Source organism: Haemaphysalis longicornis, unplaced genomic scaffold (genome assembly GCF_048455015.1).
Source record: "Haemaphysalis longicornis isolate Haplotype H1 unplaced genomic scaffold, Haemaphysalis longicornis Haplotype H1 scaffold_10, whole genome shotgun sequence".
NCBI lineage: Eukaryota > Metazoa > Arthropoda > Arachnida > Ixodida > Ixodidae > Haemaphysalis > Haemaphysalis longicornis.
Window position 1 is genome coordinate 45,263,869 of NW_027526204.1, and position 24,384 is coordinate 45,288,252.

The 24,384-nt window shown below is 45.3% G+C and overlaps 1 protein-coding gene across 2 annotated transcripts in view; it reads right to left on the reverse strand.

Moving 5' to 3' along the window:
• LOC144158432 (neuroglian-like) overlaps positions 1 to 24,384 on the reverse strand; it is a 53,439-nt gene that overhangs the window by 16,361 nt on the left and 12,694 nt on the right. For both annotated transcript variants that reach the window (XM_077689315.1, XM_077689316.1), the window contains exon 3: positions 19,659 to 19,972. In XM_077689315.1, the coding sequence (XP_077545441.1) occupies positions 19,659 to 19,972 (314 nt within the window). The remainder of the gene's footprint in view (positions 1 to 19,658; positions 19,973 to 24,384) is intronic.

The following is a 24,384-nucleotide window of genomic DNA, read 5'->3' on the forward strand; positions in this document are numbered from 1 at the left end:
AGCAGCCAGAGGACCCCCGAGGCTCGAAGTCTGACCTTCGAAACGAAGAATGTGGATAAAGTGGAGTGGTGGCGGCACGAACTAGAAGGGCGGGAAAACGGGGTTGAACAGGTTCAGGAAATTTGGCCTTCAAAATAAGGATATGGCTTCTGTGGAAGCAAGTGAAGAGAATGAAGGTTTGGGAGGGAGAGGGAAGGATGGAGGTGGGTGAGTACAAAAGGGAAGGGGCCAAGGCCATTTCAGTTGATGAAAACCACTCTGCCTCTGCAGCATATCTTATTCCTACCAAAAGGCTCGAGCTAAAGAAACTGCCCACCCACGCTGATTTCTAGAAATACAAACATAAGCCCAACGATGCGGCCCAAATCTGTTATGCTGCCTAGGCGCATGAGGCTCGCGCTGTCATAAAGAATGGCATTTGGCAGAACGCCATATACTGAAGGAAAACCACACCAACGCCGCAAGACGTTCTGTACGGGGTTAAGCAAACAACTGCATTTCGAGCAGAGCTTACTGCTACAAAAACAAACAGCGAACTACTTATTTTGTCTTCCTCGGTTAACACCCACCCTTTCTGTTATCACTTTCAGTATTGTGACAGAGCGAAAATTCACAAGTTACCGCCGCTAACAGCTAAAAGTAATAGGGCTCTCAATACAATAAACTTACGCGAACTACTCATACCTCAATCACCTAAGTGCCCTGATCACCCAAACTATTGGCAGTCTCCGACGCATCGCCCTCCGGAATCAGGGCCTCATGCAGGCCACACGTCTATGCTTCATTCAAGCTTTCATTATCAGTCGACTCACCCACCTTCTCGAGTACCCTCAATACACCCCACTCCTAGCTTGAAAAAATGGGTATCGTGCTGCATAGTCTACAGAGTGGCCCTGTACGTACCCCAGAACAATTTCACTGCCAGGCTAGGACTTGGTATTCAAAAACCTCTGAGCAACTCACCGAGGCCCATCTACTGGACCAATCATATCCTCCCCTGCCGGACTGACAATTCCCCACCCATCTTACATCCATGACCCCATCCTCACCTTCCTTCCAGCCCGAATCACGCTCTCATCCGAACAATATTGCCGCGATTCATGTATGGGTTTGTTTATTTATTGTTTGTTTACTGCGCGGCCACGCTCGCCTCTGTTTTCTGTGTCCCGAGTGAAGCGCGTCTTCCATTCTCTATTTTATGCCGCACCGGCTATCTCATTCAGATAAGCAGACTGTTTCGCCCTAACGTCACTAGCCCAGAATAATCTTCTTTGATCTACAATGTTTCGGATGTAAATCGACGGTTCCAGAAACACTCGTGCCGAAAGATAAAAGCTGCAGAGCAGACGCCGCGGCCTTCCAATCGCCGGAGCTCGCCTGCACACGTCACTTTGTTGACTGCTGCTTCGCCGCCTGTGTATTCGTTGAGTTGTTAGGGGGGCACAAGTTCGCTCCAATAAACTTGTTTTCCTTGAAGACAACTGCGTCGTCTTTGACTTCGTGACAATATCCTATCCCGACTTCTATCATGAAACACGCACCCCATAATCCATGTCGTCGTACGGAGAAACACACACGTCACGTAATGCAAAAATACCCCACCCAATCTTCAACACTTTCTGCGGATGCCACTGGTTACCTCCACCACACAGCCTGACAGGTCATCAACATTAGCGATTCCCCAGACTCACATCTATCGGTATCCGCGCCCATAGAACTTCCTACAATAACAACTAGAGAGGAATCTGGCGCTGCGATCTTCCGCCGCAATGGGCGTGATGGGTATTTTTGGATTCGGATTGGCGCTCGATGGCTTCTTGATTGAAACGCTCCGTGGATTGAATCATGCAGGCGGTTCCGTTTTTGTTTTGTACTTACCTGAACGCATTTGCCCACGCGGTGTGTTAGAAGAAGCGTTTAAAAATGCGTTTCTCCTTGAACTCCGTGGCGCACGCGCACTGACGCCGCCCTGAGTGGAATGTTTATTAACCAGAGTGGCGAATTGGGTGGGTTATCGAATCATTGCCGACACAGCGATCAGCGGGCACGGAAACGCACCTGACGGCGCTGTGTGCGGCGAAGTTGGAGTTGCGGCGCTGCTCATTAGGCAGAGCAATGTATTTTCGAAGCCGATGACGGTTGCGAATTGCTTGGAACAGCCACACATCTCTTGCGAACCGGCTCCTACGCCGTAGACCAGCAGTACCGGCGGCTCATAGGAACGCTGCTTGTATGTCACTAATTTAGGCTAGAATAACTTCTCCAAAGAGTAATGGGTTTTAGGAGCAGGAAACGTTTCTTAATATTACAAACTACAAGCGTCGAAACATTTATAAACAACTTTTGGAGAAGCCCGCGTCCCGCTGTAGTTGGCGGCAAATGGCAAATCTACTCCGCAAACATCCTCGACTCCGCGTCTGCTTTCTATTTAACCGCGCCGTTTTATTTCCCACAAAAGATGTTTTTGGTCAATAACTTTCTTGTTTGACATTTATTTGTAAACAGCCAACCGTACAATAAGAGTTGCGTTGACAAAAGGCACAATTTGCGCAGCCTTAGGCCCGTTTCCAAACTACGCAACGCGGTTCCATAACTACCCATCATTCCCATAGAAGCGTAAGCGCCGTCTCGGAGTTCGCGTTGGCACTAGCGCCAGTTTCCCCTCTAGTCATTATTGTATGAAGCTGCCCGCGCCCTCCACCAGTTTTTAGAATTGCATACTGCAAAAGAAGTGTATTCCTCCTTCTTAAGGGGCCGCGTACCTCTGCGCGGTTGCAGACCGGCACCCTCGTGCAACTTCGGGCCGCGTATGCCACTGGTCTCCGTTGTGTCTTGACGACTACCGTACGCATGACTCGTTCAAAGAACAAAAACAGTGATTTGCACTGAGTTGCGCTCAATTGGAGTTGCGGCTGCCCTTACAATTTCAGCATTAGTACTTTGTCTTAGTGAATTTGTCAGCATACTGAGAGGTAGGCAGAGTAAACATGTTCATTGTTATCACCGAGGGAGGGTTTAAGCTGACCTCTTCCTTTCAGGATCCCATTAGAACTGGTCGCTTTAATTGCCTTCTTCACCAACTTGAGAGGAGGCTACTGTACTCTCCAAAAAGCTGATAAGTGTTGAAGGCTGGCCAAATGTTCTTAGTGTACAGCCGACAACATGTCAACAGTGTCCCTGATTCCCCAAAAACACGGCATGCAAGGGTATGCACGGCAATATAAAGGCATCTTTTGGGGCAGGGTAAGTGTTAGTTTGTAGGGGGCGAAGTATTTTTGTAGGGCCCTTCGCTAGTTGTTTCTGCTGTGTGGCGCGTGTTTTTAATTTTTTTTAACCATTTTAATTTTTATATTTTAAAATTTTAAATTTTAATATGTATTAATTTAAATTATTTTAAATTTAAATTATTAAGTTTAAATTATGTTTGTTCAATTTAAATTATGTTTAAATTTAAATTATGGCATTTTAGATTATGTCAGTACAAAAGTTTGATTTGCAAGATGTCCCAAAAAGCACTGCACTTTCCTTTGAGCATGCCGCAGGTGAAGATTAGTAGTGTAAATCGCGAGTTAGATTTTGTATGCTTACAAACTATGCCCCGTGTGCCCTTTCCTCTTGATATTTAAGTTTTTATTGTGTGGGCTCGTCGTCCACTAGCAACGCAACCGGCCCATGCTCACTATTCATATCAGTAAACTTCGACACTCTAATTTGACTGTCCGGTTCGTCCCATGGCTAAAACGCTAGCGGGGCTACTGGACCCGGCAATGGGAAGTCGCACGTGAGGGGTGATGATAATGATAGTCGGTGTGTAATGGCGCAATGCCCACTAGGGCCAATGGCGCCAAAGAAAAAGTTATTTGATGACAGCTGATGTAAATGTAAATGTTAATTTATGCAAGTAAAAAAGGGAAACGAAAGAAAAGCAAATCAACATGGCTGGTTTATAGCTACAGGACTATCACACATTACACACTAAACTTTTTACACCTTTTTTGGCCGAAAAGGGTGTAAAAACCTTGTCTCATGGCTAACACCCTTACAAGGTGTTTTCGCAAAAAAAGGTGTACGGACGAAAAAAGGGTGTGAGAATAAAAAAAGGGTGTTGAGCTCAACACCTTTAAAAAAGGGTGTTGTTGATGCTCAACACGCTTACAAAGCGGTGTTGAGGACACTCAAAACCCTAAAAAAGGGTGTTGAGCATCCTCACACCGTTTTTTTAAGGTGATGGCATGCGCAGTACCATGGTGCTGCGCGTGTCATCACCAGGGCCTTGGAGGCTTACGACCTATTACCATGGTGTCCTAATGCAATTCATGGTGACAGGTGTATGTCTGGAGGCTCTGTAAGTAAATGAAACGCAACAATTTATGACTAATGGCACAATTTTTAATTATATATACAGCTACCCCTCGTGGCGTCAAACTCGGATATCTTGAAATATCGGTTAACTTGACATGACACACACAAAAAAACGTAGCCTGAACCAAAAAAGAAGAAATAATAGAACTTCACAATTTCATGCCCGTGACGATAACAACATTGGTGCACTAGAGGGACACTGAAAACAGTGATCAGTGTGCTCACTACACATTAGCACTCCGGTGATACAACTAGACAGAACTGGACCCCCACTACAATTGCAATCATTTTTTCTGGTGGTGGCTTCTAAAAACAATATCCCATGTGATGTGCACCCGTAGAGAACTTGTATTCGTATTTGTCGTCACAACTTTTTTAAACGGCACACAACCACATTTATAGGTTCAATTGGCCATAAATTGCACAATTCCTTTTTAATCAAAAATCTTGAGACTCAAGCCGAACGAAACTATGTTTTCCAAATAAACTTTTACAATCGACAGTAATTGTCGCAACATAAAAAAAGAAACAAGAATGTGTGCAAAATTCTGTGCATTAATCCTGAGACTAAAACTAATTCACAACCATAAACTATGGTGTCTATTAACAAACATTTTGGCAACTTCACTTTAAACTTTACAGCCAAGCACATACCAAATATCAATATACAAGCAACTATGAACTTCCTTCCCTCTGAATGCAATCAGGTGGACACAGCAGTCTGAACTATAAAGAACATTTATCTTTGACCCATCCTATAGCCGGTTATCATTGAAAAGGTAGGTGTCAATTTCTTCGTTTGGCAACACTGAAATAGCCAGGAACACGGCTGATCGCGCCAAGGACATGGCGCGGCTTCTGCCACTGCGGCCGCACGCCGAAGAAAAATAAAACACCGATGTGCGTCGCCTGCTCCGTTTCAACCGATTCTCAACAGTGGTGTCATCAAAGTTGTTATTAAAGCACTCGCATTGGAGCTGAGGCATTACTTTGCGTTCGGCGGGCTAGAGCTTGGAATGTCCAAACCATATCATGCGCGTAGCACGGACAAGTACCGCCATCTTGCGGAGCCCGACGTAACCACACACTAAACATTTTTGCTCCCAAATGGGTGCGTTCAGCTTGTCGCCGTAGGAGCACCCGCATAACAGAATATTTTACACCCTTTAGGGTGCTTGGGTTCTGTCGCCGCAGGAGCACCCTTTGTGATGCACCCCAGACGACGGGTGCCTTGTAACACCCTTTTCTGCCCGAAATATCACAGGGTGCTTACTTGGCACCCCAATCTGTAGGAGCTTTTCCTGCAAAAGCACCCACCTAAAGGGGTACAAAAAGGGTGCATTATCCTCGGTTCACAAATGGCGCTGCAGGTGTGCAGCCACATATGGCACAGTATGACACACAATTACGGTATGAAACATTCGTGCCTTCCAAGCTTCGTTCTGTGAGACCTTCCCTCTGAGCTTAATGGCAGCTGATAATTCGCTTGAACTTTTTGTCCCACCGATTTTTATTACATCCATTTATAAAGTTTAATATTACAGCGGAATCTCAGTACAGAAGTCGTATCATTAGACGTTGTTGATTATTGAAAATGGTGTTAAAAATTCAATTATATGTTCATTTTGCTGAACTGCAGCGCACATCCTTCGAGCTTCACTGCAAAGCCTAAACGTGTTATGCAGTGAAAGCTAGTAGGCCTACAACACATCAACTGCACAAAAGTTCTTTGAACCTTAAAACTCTTGCCTTCTCAGCATTGCATCAAACTTCCAATCACGGTAGCTACCCGCCATGTTTAGTGCCTTATTCTTGAGCTTAGCAGAAAAGCTCAATATTAAGGCAGACCAAGTGCAATATGTATACTTCCCTCCGTACTGTGGCTTTATTCTACCCATAAAAGTTGGGTCCCCACTGCCACTTATTTTATTTTGCATTATTCTTTTTGCTTCATGAAAAATGACCCTACATAGCAATGCCAAGAACTGTAAACATCACAGAACAATGCATTTGAGTTCCCTGGTGAATCCCATGGTTGAAATGTGATGACATTGAAGCAATAGCAATATTTTATCATGAGTCTAGCTTGTGCATGGTGCCTTGCATTATGTCCCTGCTGGTGGATGTGGGGTCATTTTTCAATGTTGCAAATCAAAAGCCAACAGCCAGTGCCCATTAGTTTCGTCTAGTATTACGAGGTGCTTCATGGGAGGCATCAAACCTGTCTATAGCCCTTTTTAGAGTTGACTAGAAATAAAATCAGCAAAATATTATCGATAAAGCGTTCAGCATCTTTTTTATTAGCAGCTTTAGTGTTGCTACTTTCCCTATTTAGGTTTTTTCTTCTTTTCTTAATGACATTTTTGTTTCGCTGAGAAGGTGCATAACCAATGAAAGCTTTCCTGTAAACCTTTGGTAGCTATGCAATTGTTAGAAAATATTTTACTAAATAAGGCAGCTTAAAGTGAGAATACTTGCATTTAGAAACATTAAAATCAATTTATATTGATCATACATTTCTGGCTGTTTTTACACAAAGCTGCACATGGGATATTAAGTGCACCGCAGAGGAGGGCTCTGGATTAGCTTTGGCAACTTTGGGATATTTATTGTGGACTTAAATCTCCACACATGGGCATTTTCACTTTCTGCCTCCACCAGGAAAATGGCCACCAATTTAGAGCGCTATTCTTAGTAGTATTTGACGTACATTTTGAAATAATCTCAAGTATTATAGCCCCAAAATTATTCTCTACAACAGCACCCAGCGGGTGCTGTTATAGAGAGATTGTGCACTACACCAGACACTGTACTACACTGTCGAGAGCTTTGACATCTACAATGACGTCTACATAGCAAGCTAATACTGGTAAAATGTTTCATACCATAATTACTGCGTGTTCAAAGCTCACGTGGGAAGTACAGATACTGGGGCTTCAGCAAGAACCGAGGATGAGCACCCTTCCTAGTTCTGAAAAAAATAAACATGGAAAAATGCTTTAAGCAGGATTAAGAAACAGGGTTGAAAGAAAGTGGGCAAAGAATTCTTTCAAAATATGTAAAGCGATAGAAACGAATATTTATGTCAACTTCATGTCTACAAAAGACAATCTCATTAAGGCTGGTAATGGGGTCTTGGATAAAAAAAGAGCAGAGAGCACTTATATAAATGCTACAGGGAACCATCAAGCCAAAAATTGCTTGTGCACTTAAACTAATCACTGTTCAACAAATTCATGAAAATTGAATGAATGAAAAACCAGCGGTAAACACAGGACACAGTTAACAAGAGAACAACGGGACAAGCTTATCCAGTCGTTCTCTTCTGTACCCTGTGTTTTCCGCTGGTTTTTCATCTATTCAAACATGTACCAACTTGCAGAGTCCGACGCCTTGGTATCATAAAAATACGAATTGTCACTCCTTACAGACAGTTGAAAAAAAAGAAAGTATAAAGCAGGTGACAAAATTAAAATGACAGCAGATTGGTTAAATTTTAATTTTAAGTGATAATATAAAAAATATTGGCATTAATGAAAGTGAGCAGCAACCAAAGGACCATGATGCTACGCCGACATTCCACTTTGAAGCAAAATATCCGCTTTCAACGCTACATAGGCCACGCAATGAGGCAACCCTTTAGGCCCACAAAAACATACCAAAATCTTTCAAAAAGCTACAATTTAGTTGAGAAAAACTGACCACAACAAATTGGAATTGGCAACTAGATACAGTTGTCACACCCAAGCAAGCCGGAGAAAGATGAACAGATATCTAGCTGTCCTACCCCCTATTTTCCCTAGCCTATGATCCGCTGCAGCAAACAAAAAAAATTGTTTTAATGTAGAACTATTGCTCTTGGTCAAACATAGACAGTTCTAATGAAGGAGCCAAGTAGGTTCCGAAACGTTGGGAACGCTTCGGATAAAGTCCTTGGTTAGAGTATTATATTTGATTCCATCAAACACAAAGAAAAATGCATGGTAAAGCGCTGACATTAACTTTGTCTAATGCGGTTATTTCATGGTGACTTCACTACAGGAACCAAAAATACAATCCAGTGCATTAAAGGGGCCATTTGGACAACATAGAAGTTCGTTTCGTTCGACATATTTCGTGTTTTATAGTGCCCCTACCACTTGAACGGCAGCAAATGATGCTGCATTCACTGAGAAACTAATTTAGGTTAAAAGTCTGATTCTCCCACCATATCGTGTGTTTTTGGGATGTCCGCAATGAAGCCATGAGTGCGTATAATCAAACAAACTACTGCGTCACTCGGGTCTGCAGCCTTGCTAGCCATCAGTCCTCCCAGGTGGAGCTACCGTACTCATCCACGAACCGTTGTTTGCCATATTTTGTTTTTGACCTTATCTGCACTTGGCTTGTTTTCGTTACTATAGAAAGTAATGGTTTTGTGAAACATGGGGTATCCTCGACAAACAGGGTCACGTAAGACAAGATCGCCTATGCCATTCGGACAGTGCCGTGCAAGCCAACTCCAAAGCGGCGGAGTGCTGTCCAGCTAAAACAAGTATAGTGCACGCCGTACCAACACAGTGCGCATCGGTACTGGTATGTTTACGCGTATTTTCGTAACTTTCATTGTTTACTGCACCATTTTTACTCCTGTAAAAGGAATATGCATTACATTTAAGCGCAAATAGCTCGTTCGGCATGCTTATAAGGCCTGCCCCATTTGCGTTTGCTTTTGCCGGCCTCAGCCAATCGCACAGCTGGGGACATATGACATCAATAGCACTGCTGTGGGAAATGAGCTATAGTGGGTCGCATGGCCATCCCGCTTTTCCTAATTATATAGCTTATTCTAGTGAAGTGCGCGTTAAAAATGGTGTCAGTATGATTTTAACGAGGCAATCTGTCATATGAACCAAACTTGTGTGTTGTCTGCATGGCCCCTGTAAGTAGCAGGGTTTGTAGTTGGGCAAGTTGGTACATAACTTTAGCAAAACAGCGCGAAGCACGGGACAAAGGGAAGATGAAGACAAAACAAGCGCTGACTATCAACTGTTTATTTGAAAGCAAAGAACGAAATATATAGGCGAAATGTTATCAAAGAGAGCCGCGCGCATGATCAGTGAATGAATTAGGCTATTTGCTAACAGAGGGAAAGTCACATTCAATGGAAGACGCTATCTTGACAAGTATGATTTTTCTTTTTCCAGGAGAGCTACTGAAGGGGTGCTTACACACGAGGTTCCTCTTTTGTGTATCGCAATCGCTTCACAAATTTCGCGCGTGCGCTGACCCTTGTATCTTCGTAAGATACTACATTTGTCGAACTGTGGTGTACAACGGCAGGCCTTGACGTGTTGGGCAAGCATGCTGCCCGTGCCGGTCTTCAGTGTGTTGGCATGCTCCCTTAACCTGTCGTTGATGCACCGCCCGGTTTGTCCCACGTACGACTTGCCACAAGGCGCCAAGGGGATCTCGTAGACCACCGCTTCCTGGCATTCGACAAAGCGCTTGGTGTGATTTACCTGGCATCCTTTCTCCGCTGCTTTATCTACATTCACTCTCCTGCAGAGCCCGCCCAATTTGTTGGGGGCAGAAAACAGCAGCTGTATACCCGACCGTCCTACTATCTTTTTGAGTTTGTGGCTGACACAATGAATGTATGGAATTACTGCTATTTTCTTGCGGCTTTCTTGCGGCGTTTCCGTTGCGGCAATCTTCCTCGTGTCGCTCAAAAGTTTGCTGGCTATGCTGCTAAGAAGGTGATCTGGGAATCCGGCGGCAGAAAGACGCTGGACTTGCACGGTGAAACTCGTCTGAACGGTGTGACCGCAGGACCGAACCAGTGCATTCTTCATAACGGACGTGGCGACCCCCCGCTTCACTACCTTAGAATGAGCTGACGAGTACGGGAGCAGGTTCTTCTTGGAACGCGGGGAATATGTCCAACACAGGTGTTCAGGGCTCAGTTGAAAACAAAGGTCGAGGAATTGTAGCTTCTCACCCTCGGGCTCCTCCTTAGTGAGGTCGAAGTCGCAGTACACTGTTGAAAAAATGTCGAACAGTTTTTCAACTTCTTGTGGATTGTGCCTTTGGGGTGCCTGGAAGATTATTAAGAAATCGTCAACGAACCGGAACACCCTCACAACTGCGGTGTCCTGCAGAGCTTCAAGCAGTTTTCTATCCAGGTGTGCTAGAAGCAGGTCACTAAGGACCGGAGCTAGACAGGAGCCTATGCATACTCCCTTCTTCTGTATGTACAGGTCGCCTTCAAAAAGAACATACGTAGACCGCAGATAAAAGGCCAGCAACTGAAGGAAGCCATCAACGCACACCCCGCAGGAATTTTGAAACCTGGTTGGACCGAAAGAATCTATTGCTTCTTGCACCACTTCGAAAATTGGTTCGTGTGGTAGAGAGTAGTAAAGATCTCGTACGTCTACCGAGAACGCACTGACCTTGTTTAGGTCCTCAGCCTTCAAGAAGTCCGACACATCTTGCGGTCTGTCCGACACATCTTGCGTCGACATCCTCCCAGAGACTGTGAGGAGCAACGAAGCAGTTCGCTCTAAACGTGTGGTAAAAGCCTTGCGGGAAGCCGATCAAAAGTTGGTGCAGTCTGACAAAGAGGGAAGTGTTGTGGTGGTACCTGCCACTCTCTACAGCCAGAAGGCAAGGGTTGCTATCCAGGGCAACTTCAAAGCTGCCCTTGAGGCTCGGCCACGTCAAGTGAAGAAAGAGGCAATGAAACTTTGTGAGGACATGGGGCTCCTTAAGGTGGCAGGCGCTGTGAAGAACAGCTGTTCCCTCAGTCTGAATGTGTTCTTCAGCGCGAAAACTCACAAGGCCGAGTGTCCCTTTAGGGCCATTGTGTCGGAGCAAGGAACCTATCAACATTGCCTTGGCAGTTATCTACAGAAGTCCCTTTCAGTGCTGGCTGTAGAGGATCCTTTTCTCGTGCGCAGACCGCAAGATGTGTCGCACTTCTTGAAGGCTGAGGACCTAAACAAGGTCAGTGCGTTCTCGGTAGACGTACGAGATCTTTACTACTCTCTACCACACGAACCAATTTTCGAAGTGGTGCAAGAAGCAATAGATTCTTTCGGTCCAACCAGGTTTCAAAATTCCTGCGGGGTGTGCGTTGATGGCTTCCTTCAGTTGCTGGCCTTTTATCTGCGGTCTACGTATGTTCTTTTTGAAGGCGACCTGTACATACAGAAGAAGGGAGTATGCATAGGCTCCTGTCTAGCTCCGGTCCTTAGTGACCTGCTTCTAGCACACCTGGATAGAAAACTGCTTGAAGCTCTGCAGGACACCGCAGTTGTGAGGGTGTTCCGGTTCGTTGACGATTTCTTAATAATCTTCCAGGCACCCCAAAGGCACAATCCACAAGAAGTTGAAAAACTGTTCGACATTTTTTCAACAGTGTACTGCGACTTCGACCTCACTAAGGAGGAGCCCGAGGGTGAGAAGCTACAATTCCTCGACCTTTGTTTTCAACTGAGCCCTGAACACCTGTGTTGGACATATTCCCCGCGTTCCAAGAAGAACCTGCTCCCGTACACGTCAGCTCATTCTAAGGTTGTGAAGCGGGGGGTCGCCACGTCCGTTATGAAGAATGCACTGGTTCGGTCCTGCGGACACACCGTTCAGACGAGTTTCACCGTGCAAGTCCAGCGTCTTTCTGCCGCCGGATTCCCAGATCACCTTCTTAGCAGCATAGCCAGCAAACTTTTGAGCGACACGAGGAAGATTGCCGCACCGGAAACGCCGCAAGAAAGCCGCAAGAAAATAGCAGTAATTCCATACATTCATGGTGTCAGCCACAAACTCAAAAAGATAGTAGGACGGTCGGGTGTACAGCTGCTGTTTTCTGCCCCCAACAAATTGGGCGGGCTCTGCAGGAGAGTGAATGTAGATCAAGCAGCGGAGAAAGGATGCCAGGTAAATCACACCAAGCCCTTTGTCGAATGCCAGGAAGCGGTGGCGTACGAGATCCCCTTGGTGCCTTGTGGCAAGTCGTACGTGGGACAAACCGGGCGGTGCATCAACGACAGGTTAAGGGAGCATGCCAACACACTGAAGACCGGCACGGGCAGCATGCTTGCCCAACACGTCAAGGCCTGCCGATGTACACCACAGTTCGACAAATGTAGTATCTTACGAAGATACAAGGGTCAGCGCACGCGCGAAATTTGTGAAGCGATTGCGATACACAAAAGAGAAACCTCGTGTGTAAGCACCCCTTCAGTAGCTCTCCTGGAAAAAGAAAAATCATACTTGTCAAGATAGCGTCTTCCATTGAATGTGACTTTCCCTCTGTTAGCAAATAGCCTAATTCATTCACTGATCATGCGCGCGGCTCTCTTTGATAACATTTCGCCTATATATTTCGTTCTTTGCTTTCAAATAAACAGTTGATAGTCAGCGCTTGTTTTGTCTTCATCTTCCCTTTGTCCCGTGCTTCGCGCTGTTTTGTTAAAGCCCTGTAAGCAAAGGCAAGGCAGCCAATTTTTTTATTTAGGCTGCCTTCATGCACACAGTAGCGCTCTATTACTGCCAGAAACTCATTACGGGACTCCTGACGTATTTACAGTTGCAATAAAAATCAGAAATAGAATGAAAAATCATTGGACACTCCACAATGTCCAAAAAACAAAGGAATAATGTGCGAGTGAGCTACCTAAAACACTGCGACAGAAGATCATATTCACCAAGGCAACTAATAAAAACCATGCCTAGTACATAGCCACTACGCAGCTCATTTGTTAGGAGCCTTTGTGCGTCCCCATAAGTTGGCTGTGTAAACCTACTGACACCTAACAGAGTCCAAGGTTCGACGAAAACTCGTCAGGTGAGGGTGATTCATTGATGAAATACAAGCAGGCGCTCACCTGGTCAAAAACAAATAAACAAATAAAGACGCCTTGGGGACCCTACGGGCCCCTTGTTCACAATGAAGAGGGGGTGAAAGGTCGCGACTATCTATAGGTTTGGTGGCGCAGAGTGCGCATGTATATCTCGGGGAGATTACCCCGCGACCGCGTAATTGTGTTTTTAGTTGGTTGAATTTGCACTGATTCTAAAAGTAGTCGTGTCGACAGGCACTTCTCTGATGCAATTATGCTTGCGGAATCCCAATCGATGACGTGGTCAGTAGCCAGGTGATGATCCGCCAAGGCATTTCAGCTTGCATTGCCTTTTTTGACATCGTTCTGGTGATATTGAATTCTTTTAAAAATTTCCAGTTTCACCTATGTAGGATGCGTCGCAATCCTTGAATGAAATTTTGTAGTCAACTCCGGGAATCTTGATTTTTCTAAAGGGTCCTTCACGCATACCAGCTTCTGCTTAAGCCTGTTCGTTGGCACGTGTGCAATTTTAACGCCATATGTGCCAAACACCCTTGCAAGAGCTTCACTGATGCCTTGTGTGTAGGGGACGGCAGCGTGGTTTTGCCTGTATTCTTCAGGAACCCTTTCGAGGGAGGCACCTGAAGCCCGCAATCGTTGCGTCCTCAGAAGCTGTGAAGGGTAGCCGTTGCTGCGGAAGTCCTCCCTTACCACGGCTAGCTCTTGCTTGCGCAGACCAGGCTCAGAGCAGATTCGTGATGCGCGTGAGAAGAGTGCAGTGGCGACGGAGCGTTTTTGGCCTACAGGAAGCGCAGAGTCGAACCTCAGGTATCTACCCGTGTGGGCCAGCTTTCGATACACACTGGTTGTAAATCCTTTGGCCGACCGTCTCACAAGTACGTCGAGGCGGTCTGTTCATTATTTTCTTGTTCCATGGTCAACTGGATGCTTGGAACACAAGAGTTTAGATGCTCAAGGTAAGGTATTACGTCTCGGCGGTGGATCACACAAAAACAGTCGTCTACAGCCACATTCTACCCAAGACGAAGGTAACATACCCTCTTGGATGATGAATATTTAAAATGCCTTACGAGTAAGTGCTCAGCACATTAAATTGTGGCATTAAAACAGAAGATCCCTCTACGACATCCTTCACTTGGGGCAGCGCTTGATCACAAAACTTCGAGAAGCTGCAAAATGCTCCATGCGCTGCTGCAGCCAGCAGAAACAATGCAGGACGCAAGTTGGTAGGTGGACCGTTGGCATCCTGCGATTGTGAAGATTTTTATTTAGTAGATGCTCTTCTTTTTGTACCACTGTTAATTTCTCCTTTAACAAGCAGCTGAACTCCTGCAGGTTCTACTAGTCATACGAGCATAATAAAATGCAGCAATGCAGAACAATTGGCAGGGTTACCTCAATTTTTCTTTTCTAGGAATGAAAACAATGTAGGTAATCTATACACAACTACAATCAAACCTTTCAATTTTTACCTACTTCACTCCTAAAAAGCACACATACACGTTAGACATGTGAGCAATCTGCAAAATTTATGCCCACAAACTTAATCAGGCATCAGAAATCGGCAGAGAACGACGTGTCACCTTTAAATTGCACTTTTTTTGATCAGAACACGTAGATGGGCGAGAAAGATACATAATTATGAGTTGGTACCCTCATCTGGTATGGTTTTCAGGCAATGCTTACATCTCACTTCAGTACCTTCAGGTGGTGGAGATCTTGGAAAACTCATTGCGGGCAAGTGGGTTGTGTTCAAGCTCTCGTATCTTGCCAGTATATGCTGGATTCCAGCATTCCCAAATCAACGTGACGACTCGAATGTGGTGGATGCAAGAAAGAATAAGCACGCGCTAGGGGCGTAGCCGGGAAGGGGGGCCCACCGAACCCGTGCCGCCCCCCCCCCCCCCATAATGTTTCATGCCAAGGCTGGGGTGCGCTTTAAGCAGCCTGAAAAACCGCCTGAAGTCGCCTGCAGGCGCGGAACCTGCAGTTTTAAGGACATTCTTGCTCTTATAAAGCTGAAAAGAAGGGCTACGTCAACGTCTGATCTTTGCGCCCGCTCCAGATGCTGTACCTGTCAATATATACAGCTCAGCGGCATTTCGCGCCGGATACACCGACAAGCGCCGGGAACCTGCCGCGAGCCGATCGAAACAGCCCCACTGTTTCACTGGCGTAACAGCCCGGCCGGGAAATGGCAGAACAACAGGAAATGCCTCATATAGGCTTACATGTGGTCGGGAGCGTGTCATTCCTTGTTTTTTACACTAGTACAAAGTATAATCACATGACAGAGCATGTCGCTGTATTTTGTTCAGTCAACTATCAATCCTTGATATGTTTATTTTTCTGCCGACATCGCATTTCATTGACTATTGCAGATCCATAATTTCTGCTGTATAAAAAGCATTGCTCTGCCCATCCTGTATTTCCTCCACATCAACAAAACTACACAATTCTCCTTATTGCGGAGCTTTGTTTTTTTGGCACTATTCCACTGTTTCCTTGACCTCTCTCTTGGTTAGAATCAGCATTCTGTATTTGCTTAACTGGAATTTTACTGAAGCCATGTCTGTATCGATGTAACAGATAGAAATATAATGAAATTTAAGAAACGTGCAACAAGCTCAATATTCAACAGCAGTGCAATAAGGTGTTCCGCTAAGCGCAAGTTTACTACTCACGTTACAAACACAAAAAATAACAAAAGGCGATTCCTTAAGGACGACGACGCACGTTTGCAAGCTTCACCGCCATAATATACGAATGCACCGCATGTACAGTCCACTGCGATTCGAAGGTTGTCGCGGGAAAGCTACTCTTTCAAACGAAGCAGAAAGAACACCAGCTTTAGCAAATATTCCACGCAAGTTTTGTTATCGTCGGCGTAGATAAAGGGCAACCAAGTCCAAGTCTGTGCTTGATGACAACGAATGTACAGCTTGAAACCCAAAGGGTGGCAAGTCAGTCGTGTGGGCCATTGTTATATCATGGAACAGCCCACAAGGGAGCGAAGAGTGCGAAATCTCGATTTTCATGCTTCCGAAACGAAGTGGCACGCTTGGCCGCTCGATGCTGGCACGATAACCTTCAAATCGTGCTCGCCTGTACTTCATAGCTGATCAGAAAACTTATTATACTCTTTTCTAAAGGAAAATCTAAAACACGAGAATCTTGATAGTAAACACCCAGTGTTGGCCTCCACTTCCGCCTGACGAACTTCGGGGACCGCGCGCCACTCACAAGCGCACTCATGATTACGCTCACGACCGCGGATCCGCCTAACCACCTGCTCTGCAGACGAATGAATCGCCTGTGGTCTGCCCATAGACCAGCAAACGGGAATTTAGGTGATCATCATTATCATCACCATCTAAGATCCTTAAGGTGGGCTTTACAGTTAGCGTTGAGCATACACAAATCGCATGTTAAAGTCAGTTATTTCAAGCTTCGTTTGCAAAACAACGCGCAAGATGCCTTGCCTACGTATTTCCCCGTCCCATCTGGTTGACACGCCCCCACCCCCGAAAAAAAATTCCTGGCTACGCGCCTGGCACACGCCCAATCAGGAGTACGTTCAGCATGCCCGTCGGTTGTTTAAAAAAAGGTGTAATGTATTGCTCAGCAGACTCAATGCTTGCACGCTTCTTGGAGCAGCAACAGCCTTGGCAGATGTGTTTGAGTGATTTTCCTCTCATAACATCCACAGTGCTTTCAGGAAAAGCCCCAGGCCTTGCAATTAGCATGTTCCAGTTAAGAATAATGCAGCTGATACTTTACACTTTCAAATCTTTTTCTTTGTGGAAGGATGTTTTTTTATTGGCGGTACAGCACTAGCGTGCGTAAATCGTAGCCTTCAGAACCCCAATCAGGCCTCTTTAGATGGTACAGTCAGTTACATAACTATTTGAAAAAGTGGATGTAAGGACTGCAATTCACATGATAAACATCCAAAATATGGCTGAAAACAGAACTGGTAAGGCTTTCTCGAAGACTAAACTACAAAGATAATAACATTTTTGTGTCATCACATAAGAAATATGGCTTCCCCGTAAACATCACTAACATCAGGAAATTCGTATACATGGTGATTAACTGCTACGCCCACATTATGATTTTGGGTGAAACTGAGTTTTCCGAAATTAACAATAAAGGTTGCCATTTAGCAGCTACATGTTAGGTTATGCATGAAACACCAATAACTGTTACGGGGGACAGAACTTGTACATTCAAGTGATCGAACATTATTCAAGTATGATAGCCCACTGTGCTACCAAAACTGTGTTTGAAAACTTACGTTCTGGCGTCCAAACACTATTGACAATGCTTGTGGCTCTTGTCCGGTTGAATGGAGGGACGTGATGCGCTCAGACCGTCCAGAGGTCTAAAACAGGATGACACATGATTACCACACATGCAAGAATGTAAATGATTGGGTGCACGAATGTTACGTCTCGGGCAACACAACATTCAGCCAAAATCACTACCCGCGTACCGCGGCACCGCACACATGGTGAGGTGGCTCGCCGCAAACGCAACGAAGCTTGCGAGGAACGCACATTCGCTCGCAAACGATTCTCCCTCGCCATTCCCGACACGGCACAAACGACTGCGGTGATCAACGAAGCCTAAAACGCTGCGCAGCACAGTTTAGAGGTGTAGCCACCCGTGTTCTGATAAACTACGCGTAAGACGTGGTTCGCAGTGGTGAACTCTGAGGCTGTTCAATATAGTGCTGCAGAATGGGAAACGTTACTGAGTTACTCAGCGCCACTGCGTTGCTGAGCGCCAGTGCGTTTAGCGCTCAATGCAAGCACCAAAATCTTTCGCACATCGCCTTTCTAGAGACGAGCCCTCTAGGTTCAACCTCGCCAGTTCAGGTAAACAATTCACACACGCGGGTTCCTGTTATCGAATCCTTAAAGCGGCGATGACAGCTACAAACGACATCCAGTGACAAGAAAGGCGGCAAATGTGACGAGACAGCTCACCTGAGAGGAAACGACGCAGAAGAGCGAGCGACGTTCAGGGGCAAGCGCCAAAGGAAATTAGCCGTCTTCAGGTGGCAAAGTTGTGCTCAAATACTTCATCGCGAAGTCGAACACGACAGACATAACCGAAGACGACGAGGTGCCCAATAAATCATAATAACTGCGCTTGTTTAACCGCACACCACAGTAAACAATCGATGGAAGACGGGTCACGGGGTATCTGTTCCGGAATCCGGCCACGCCGCCGCGCGCCGTACTCAGGGTATCGGCCATTGGCAGGGATCGGCCGTTGGCAGGGAGTTGCGTAAACAAATTAAAACGACAACAATAAATCATTGCCTATTTTACTGAATATAACATAATCTTTAAGTTTATTATTTATTGTGTGTATTAAAATAAAGAAGCTTAGATATTTAAAGTTCACAAACACAAAACGCGAACTGAAGCTTTTGGCGCTCGATTTGAACGTTAAAAAAAGCAGCAGATTGTAAGATAACACTGCGCAATGAAATTTGTCAGTGTTCTAGTGTAAGTAATCGTATTATTATTTGGCGTCGCCCGATTTCATGCCCCTCCCTCCCAACTTTTCTTTTCTTTTGATGTCTGCCTTGTTCTCCAACGTTCTTTCTGCAAGATAAACTAGGTGGTCTGTTTATTGCATTTGTACACAATATTTACGGTCGCTAACAATAAGAATGGAATAAAATTGTGATTGCTAGTACGTTATAACTCCACTGAGTGACGAGAATGACTGTTGTCACAGAGGGCTATGATTGTGCTTGTGGGGCAGGAGAGGAACAGGGAACGACGGAATGATGATACAGATGTCACAGTTCAAGGCTGTGCTGTGCTCCGTGCAAGGCTGTAGAAAACAAAAAGTGGAAGTGGGAGTGTTATTCTGTCGATGTCGTAACAAGCAAGGGCTGATACTTTTTCCTGTTTCGACGTCGGTGCTGCCGCTGCTTTTTATTGAATTTGGCAGCGTTTTTTTTGCTTTCGAACATTTTTGACGAGGTTGGGAGGATGGTGCAATGGGATGTCTTTTTGAAATTATATTCCATGCATGGCCTCAACCAATGAAGAGCTGAACACCTTTTCCACACCTTTTCAACACCCTTCCCAAAAAAAGGGTGTTGAGGTTGGTCAACACCCTTTTTTTCACAAAAAAAGGGTGTAAAGCTACGAAAAAGGGTGTTGAGATTCAAAAAAAAGGGTGTAAGGACCTCCCAACACCCTTATTTCAATTATATTACACCCTTTCTGGTCAAAAGGGTGTAAAAAAGTTTAGTGTGTATATGTAAGGAGCTATGAAATATTCGCCTTTGTTAAAAACGTAACCCGATCAATTGACCTTTGTTAAAAAACGTAACGACACGTTCAATAGAAACATTTTATGCTCAGCTAAAAAGTAGCATGAGAGGGATGTACTCAGCGGAATATAAAGGTTCCCAGTCACCTCGTAATCATTGGGTGGCCGATGGGTCATCCGCGTTCTTCGCTGCACCTCAACCAAGCTGGACGCGGACACCAGACCGAACTTGTTGGTGGCGCGGCAGACGTATTCGCCGTCGTCGGCCAACTGTGCGCCAGAAATCCGCAGGTCTCCCGAGTCCATCACGTGGTAGCGTGCTTCCCTCAAAGACTGCCCGTCCTTGTCCCACAGAACGTCAGGCCGTGGCACCCCGAGAGCACGGCAGCGAAGCGTCACGTTGGACCTTACCACAGCCCTTGTGACGTTATTTGGTCCCTCGGCGATGGTTGGCGGGTAACCTGCAGTTAGGCACACGCTAACACACGCAGTGCAAACGCGGACAACCTGAAGAAGCACGTGCAGTAAAGGTGTCCGGAAAAATTAGTTTCGCCACCCTAAGTTAATAGGTTGCTCCTGCTTACTCTTTGTATGTATGTATGTATGTTTGTATGTATGTATGTATGTATGTATGTATGTATGTATGTATGTATGTATGTATGTATGTATGTATGTATGTATGTATGTATGTATGTATGTATGTAATTGGTCAATACGGCCAGCAGCCTTTTGGCTGCCAAGGCAGGATTGTAGAAAGCAGTGAAACAATGCATGTTGCAAACTGCGAGTACAGACGAGGAACAAGGGGTAAATTGACATATAACACAGATGTACAGAATATTCAAGAAACCGTCACAAAAGAAGAAACAAATATTGTTGAAGTCTGTAATATGTGAGGGACAAGTTCGTAACAGTAGGATTGAGCATGTAAAATGTAAGAGACAAAGTACACACTGGAAAAAAATGGTACGACAGGCATGGGATTAGTTGTAGCTTATAAGGGAACAATGTAAACCTGCTCTCATTGGCGACAACACAAAAATACATAAACAGGGGAAATCACGGAGCAGAGAAACAGCAGAGGCACCAGCCAACCCATCTAAATTCATATGAGGGAATGGTTCAACGACACTCAGATGTACGAAACCAGATTGCAGAAGTTGTAGGGATTCAGATAAAACATGCAGATTGAATTCAAGGATTAAAGCCGAGCGTCGCCAAAAAAGAATCCAAGGATGACGCATTTACCGCGTCGTACGAAAGAACGCTCCCATCCCTTATCTTACTTGGAAAAAAATTTAGATACAGTGGGTGTTTGTTTTACAGAAGAACCAGAATTGGCTTATCATGCTTCATTTGTGTCTCACGCACTGTGCTATATTGTACATAGTCATGATAGTTTAGTCTAGTCTGCCCATTTACAAAGTCGAACAGGGTTTTGAGGCGCTGAACTTTGCAGCGTGATTCAAGCGTTGGGAGCTCGGACCTGTTGCGTAATTCCGTGAGAGAATCGGGCCTCCCGTAGCGTAATACATAAACCTTAGCACTTTGTTTGAACACCCTGATTACAAGCGGTGATTTTTTTGTGCCCGGGTCCTAGATGGTGTCAGCATATTCCAATAAACGTCGTGCCAGACGTGTGTAGGCAACAAGTTTTCTCTTGCTAGTGCAGTGCTTTAATCGCTGTTTTATAACCCCTAACCGGCGTGATGCCACTGAGATCATGATGGTGATGTGGGCGTTACAAGATAGTGTAGGTTCTATAAGAAAGCCTTGTTATTTGCACTGACTAACCTCTTTGATTTGGTTGTCATTTGTTTCATAGACAGGCTGTAGCGAGTTTTTTTTACCGGTTATGGTCATAAAGTTCTTTGTTAACTGTCAGGGTCATTGCCCAACGTATACAACAGTTTTCAACCGCCAGAAGATATCTATCTATCAATTGCTGATCCTGAGGTGATTGGACATCATGTTAAATGACGCAGTCGTCCTCAAAAAGTGGCATTGCACAGCAAATTCAAACGAGAAATCATTTTAAAAAAGGATACTTAGAAGCGGCCCAAGGACAGAACCTTACGGCACGCCCGAGAGGACTGCTGCAAATCGGGAATTGGAGTTGGCGATGTTAAGAAATTAGTGTCGTTCGGTAGCAATAAGCCACTGGGTTTTTTTTTGTTGCGTGATATTTGGCGCAGTTTAGTTTTTAGATGAGCGGGAGACACCTGATCGAAGGCCTTGCGGAAATAAAAAAAATAACGTCAATCTGTCCGCCGTTATCGAGTCAAGTGAAGATTTTGTTTTTTATGTGGACCAGTTGAGTCGTCGTTGACAGTCCACGCCGGAACTCATGCTGACTCTTAAGGAAAAATGTTAGTCTCTAATAATTAGCTGACGTGGCCGAAAATAAAGTGTTCCAGTACGTTGGTACAAGTGCATAGCAAAGACATGGGTCTATAACTGAATGGCGAAACTTGGTTACCAGATATGTGGATGGGTTTAACCTTTGCCGCCTTCCAGTCATTCGGTATTTCGGTTCGGCCTAAACTTTCACTAAATATTGTAAACAGAAATTTGCTGCACCATTACCTGTACCAAAAAAGAAAGGCATTTTGGATATCATCGGGTCCCGCAGACATTTTAGTGTCACAATTGAGTAGGGCAGAAAAAATTCCTTCTTCACTAATTGTTATGTCAGCTAGATGTAAGCGTTTTGTTTAGAGGGATTCAGTTGTGCTTGTTGTGCGTAAAAAACCGACGAAAAAAATCGGTAAGAGCTATTGCTATCCTGGTGGAATCACTAACTTCTGTACCCTCCATCTTTATTCCAGTGACAGGATTTTTTTTTCAGTGTGATGTGTATCCAGAACATTTTGGGGGGCTTGGTAATAAAATCATGCAATTTGACATAGAAAAACTGAACATAAAGGTCAGATAAATGCATGCATGCATGTATGAGTGTTTTGTTGCAGCCAATTTCGCCTTGCATAGAACTGGCGGCGATTTCCCGGCCTATTGACCCACTGTATCAAAGACCCAAAGAGTCATTGATCAATAAGTCGTGCCAACTGCAAAAATGTTAAAGCAGTTACACCCAGCGTGAAAGCTGTAAGGTGCGGAGTACTAATTCGCAAGAGGAGCTTTGGCGCCGTTCTCCAGTATGTTCTGTTCTTTTAACAAGAAAGTGTTTTATGCCGGGGTCCACCAAGATCTATCTGACGTCATATACGTCACGGAAATGACATCACCAGCAAAACTTCGATTGATGCGGCGGCGCCAGGATTCGAGCCACGAACTCTTTCACCGCAACGGGAGGTACAAAATGCACTCCCGACTGCACTATGAAGAGGCGCGTAAACAGGACGACAAACGGGCCTTATATCCTTCCCTGCAGATGGTGGTGCCGTCTAGGAGAGGCGAAGTAAGTAGTGCATCATGACGCTAATCAGCTCCAAAAGTTGGCGCCTCGATTCCAGCATCCACGTGAACGGGGAACGCGCAGCGTAGGTTGCGGAGAAGCTGACTTGCGGATGTCGCGCTCGTGACGTGACACAGTCCGCTGCTCCTTTCGCCGCAGCGGACCTGTGTTCACCAAATGATTCGCTGACAACCCATTTTGTTTCCTTCGCACGGACGGTTTGCGAGCGCCTGTGGTTTCAGTCGGATTTACCCAATGCTCCGACGCGTGCAACCCAGTGTCTAAGGTTGATGGGTATAACGATGCCATACCGAAGAAATATAAATAGCGACGTGGAAGTTCACATCGATGCACAATAACCATTGAACGGCTCCTGTGTAGTCACAATTTTTGTGCTTTACCGGTGCCTATGGACGAGGGAACAGCGACATTTTTTGCTTCCTTTCATGTCGCAAACGCCGGATACTTTCTGCGACATTGTGAACCCGTCATATTGTTGTTCCACGGCCACTTTCTTTCGCTTACTACAGTACAGCTTAACCCAAAGAGCACTCGCAACTGAAATGACGCAAGGAGTGCCGGTTGGGTACAATTCTTTTGCCTCAGTTGTAGCTGCATTTTTTGTGCTAAACAATGGGGGCCAGTGCCAGCGGTTTCAGGAATTATCTTGCAAATATCTCTTCAAGTATCCTCTAGAGTATGGGTCGGAATGCTGGGTCCATTAACAAGCGGGTATTTTTTTCGAAGCCTCTTTTTGGGTGCGTTACGACGAGTAACTGTGGTGGTACTGCGGACGAGCTACGACGGCAAGCCAGGCCCATAAAATCTCCGCACTTAAAAATGTCCTCCGAATTAACATGGAGCCCTTTCTTTAGCTTCGTCGTCTGCCTCTACTCTTACTACCCCAACTAATGTCAGCGCTTTAGCTGGGTCTAGGCTTTACGTCATCGTACTACAACCTCAGGTGTACGCTGTACGATAAAGTTTCGGATGATTTTAATTCCTTAGTACCTATATTTATCTCGCTTACTCTTCTCCAGCCTTCAATTGGCCTTAGATGTTTCTAGTAGCGTACCAGACCGCAAAGTGTAGCGTGTGCTCTTGTGGGGAGTGATTTGGACATAGAATTTGATAGTCTACAAACTAACAAGCTAAAGGAGCATTCTTCCTGGCAAAAACGTGCCGTGTCTTAGTTTCAACTGATCGAATGAAGTGTGACGACGAGCCGGTCACTGGCCGAATATACTCTGGGCCGACTGATTCTGTCGGAGGGTCGGTGAGCCGTGCAGTAGCGCAGTCAAGCCAAGCCATCCCGTTTTGAAGCCATAGGAAACGCCATTGGAAATCGGCAAGGAGGGTTACAAGAGGAGTCAAACATTTTCGAATTGATTTTTGTGCTGAATAAAGTCTCATAACCGCAGCGAGAATGGTCGTGACATGGCCTAGAAACTCGAGACT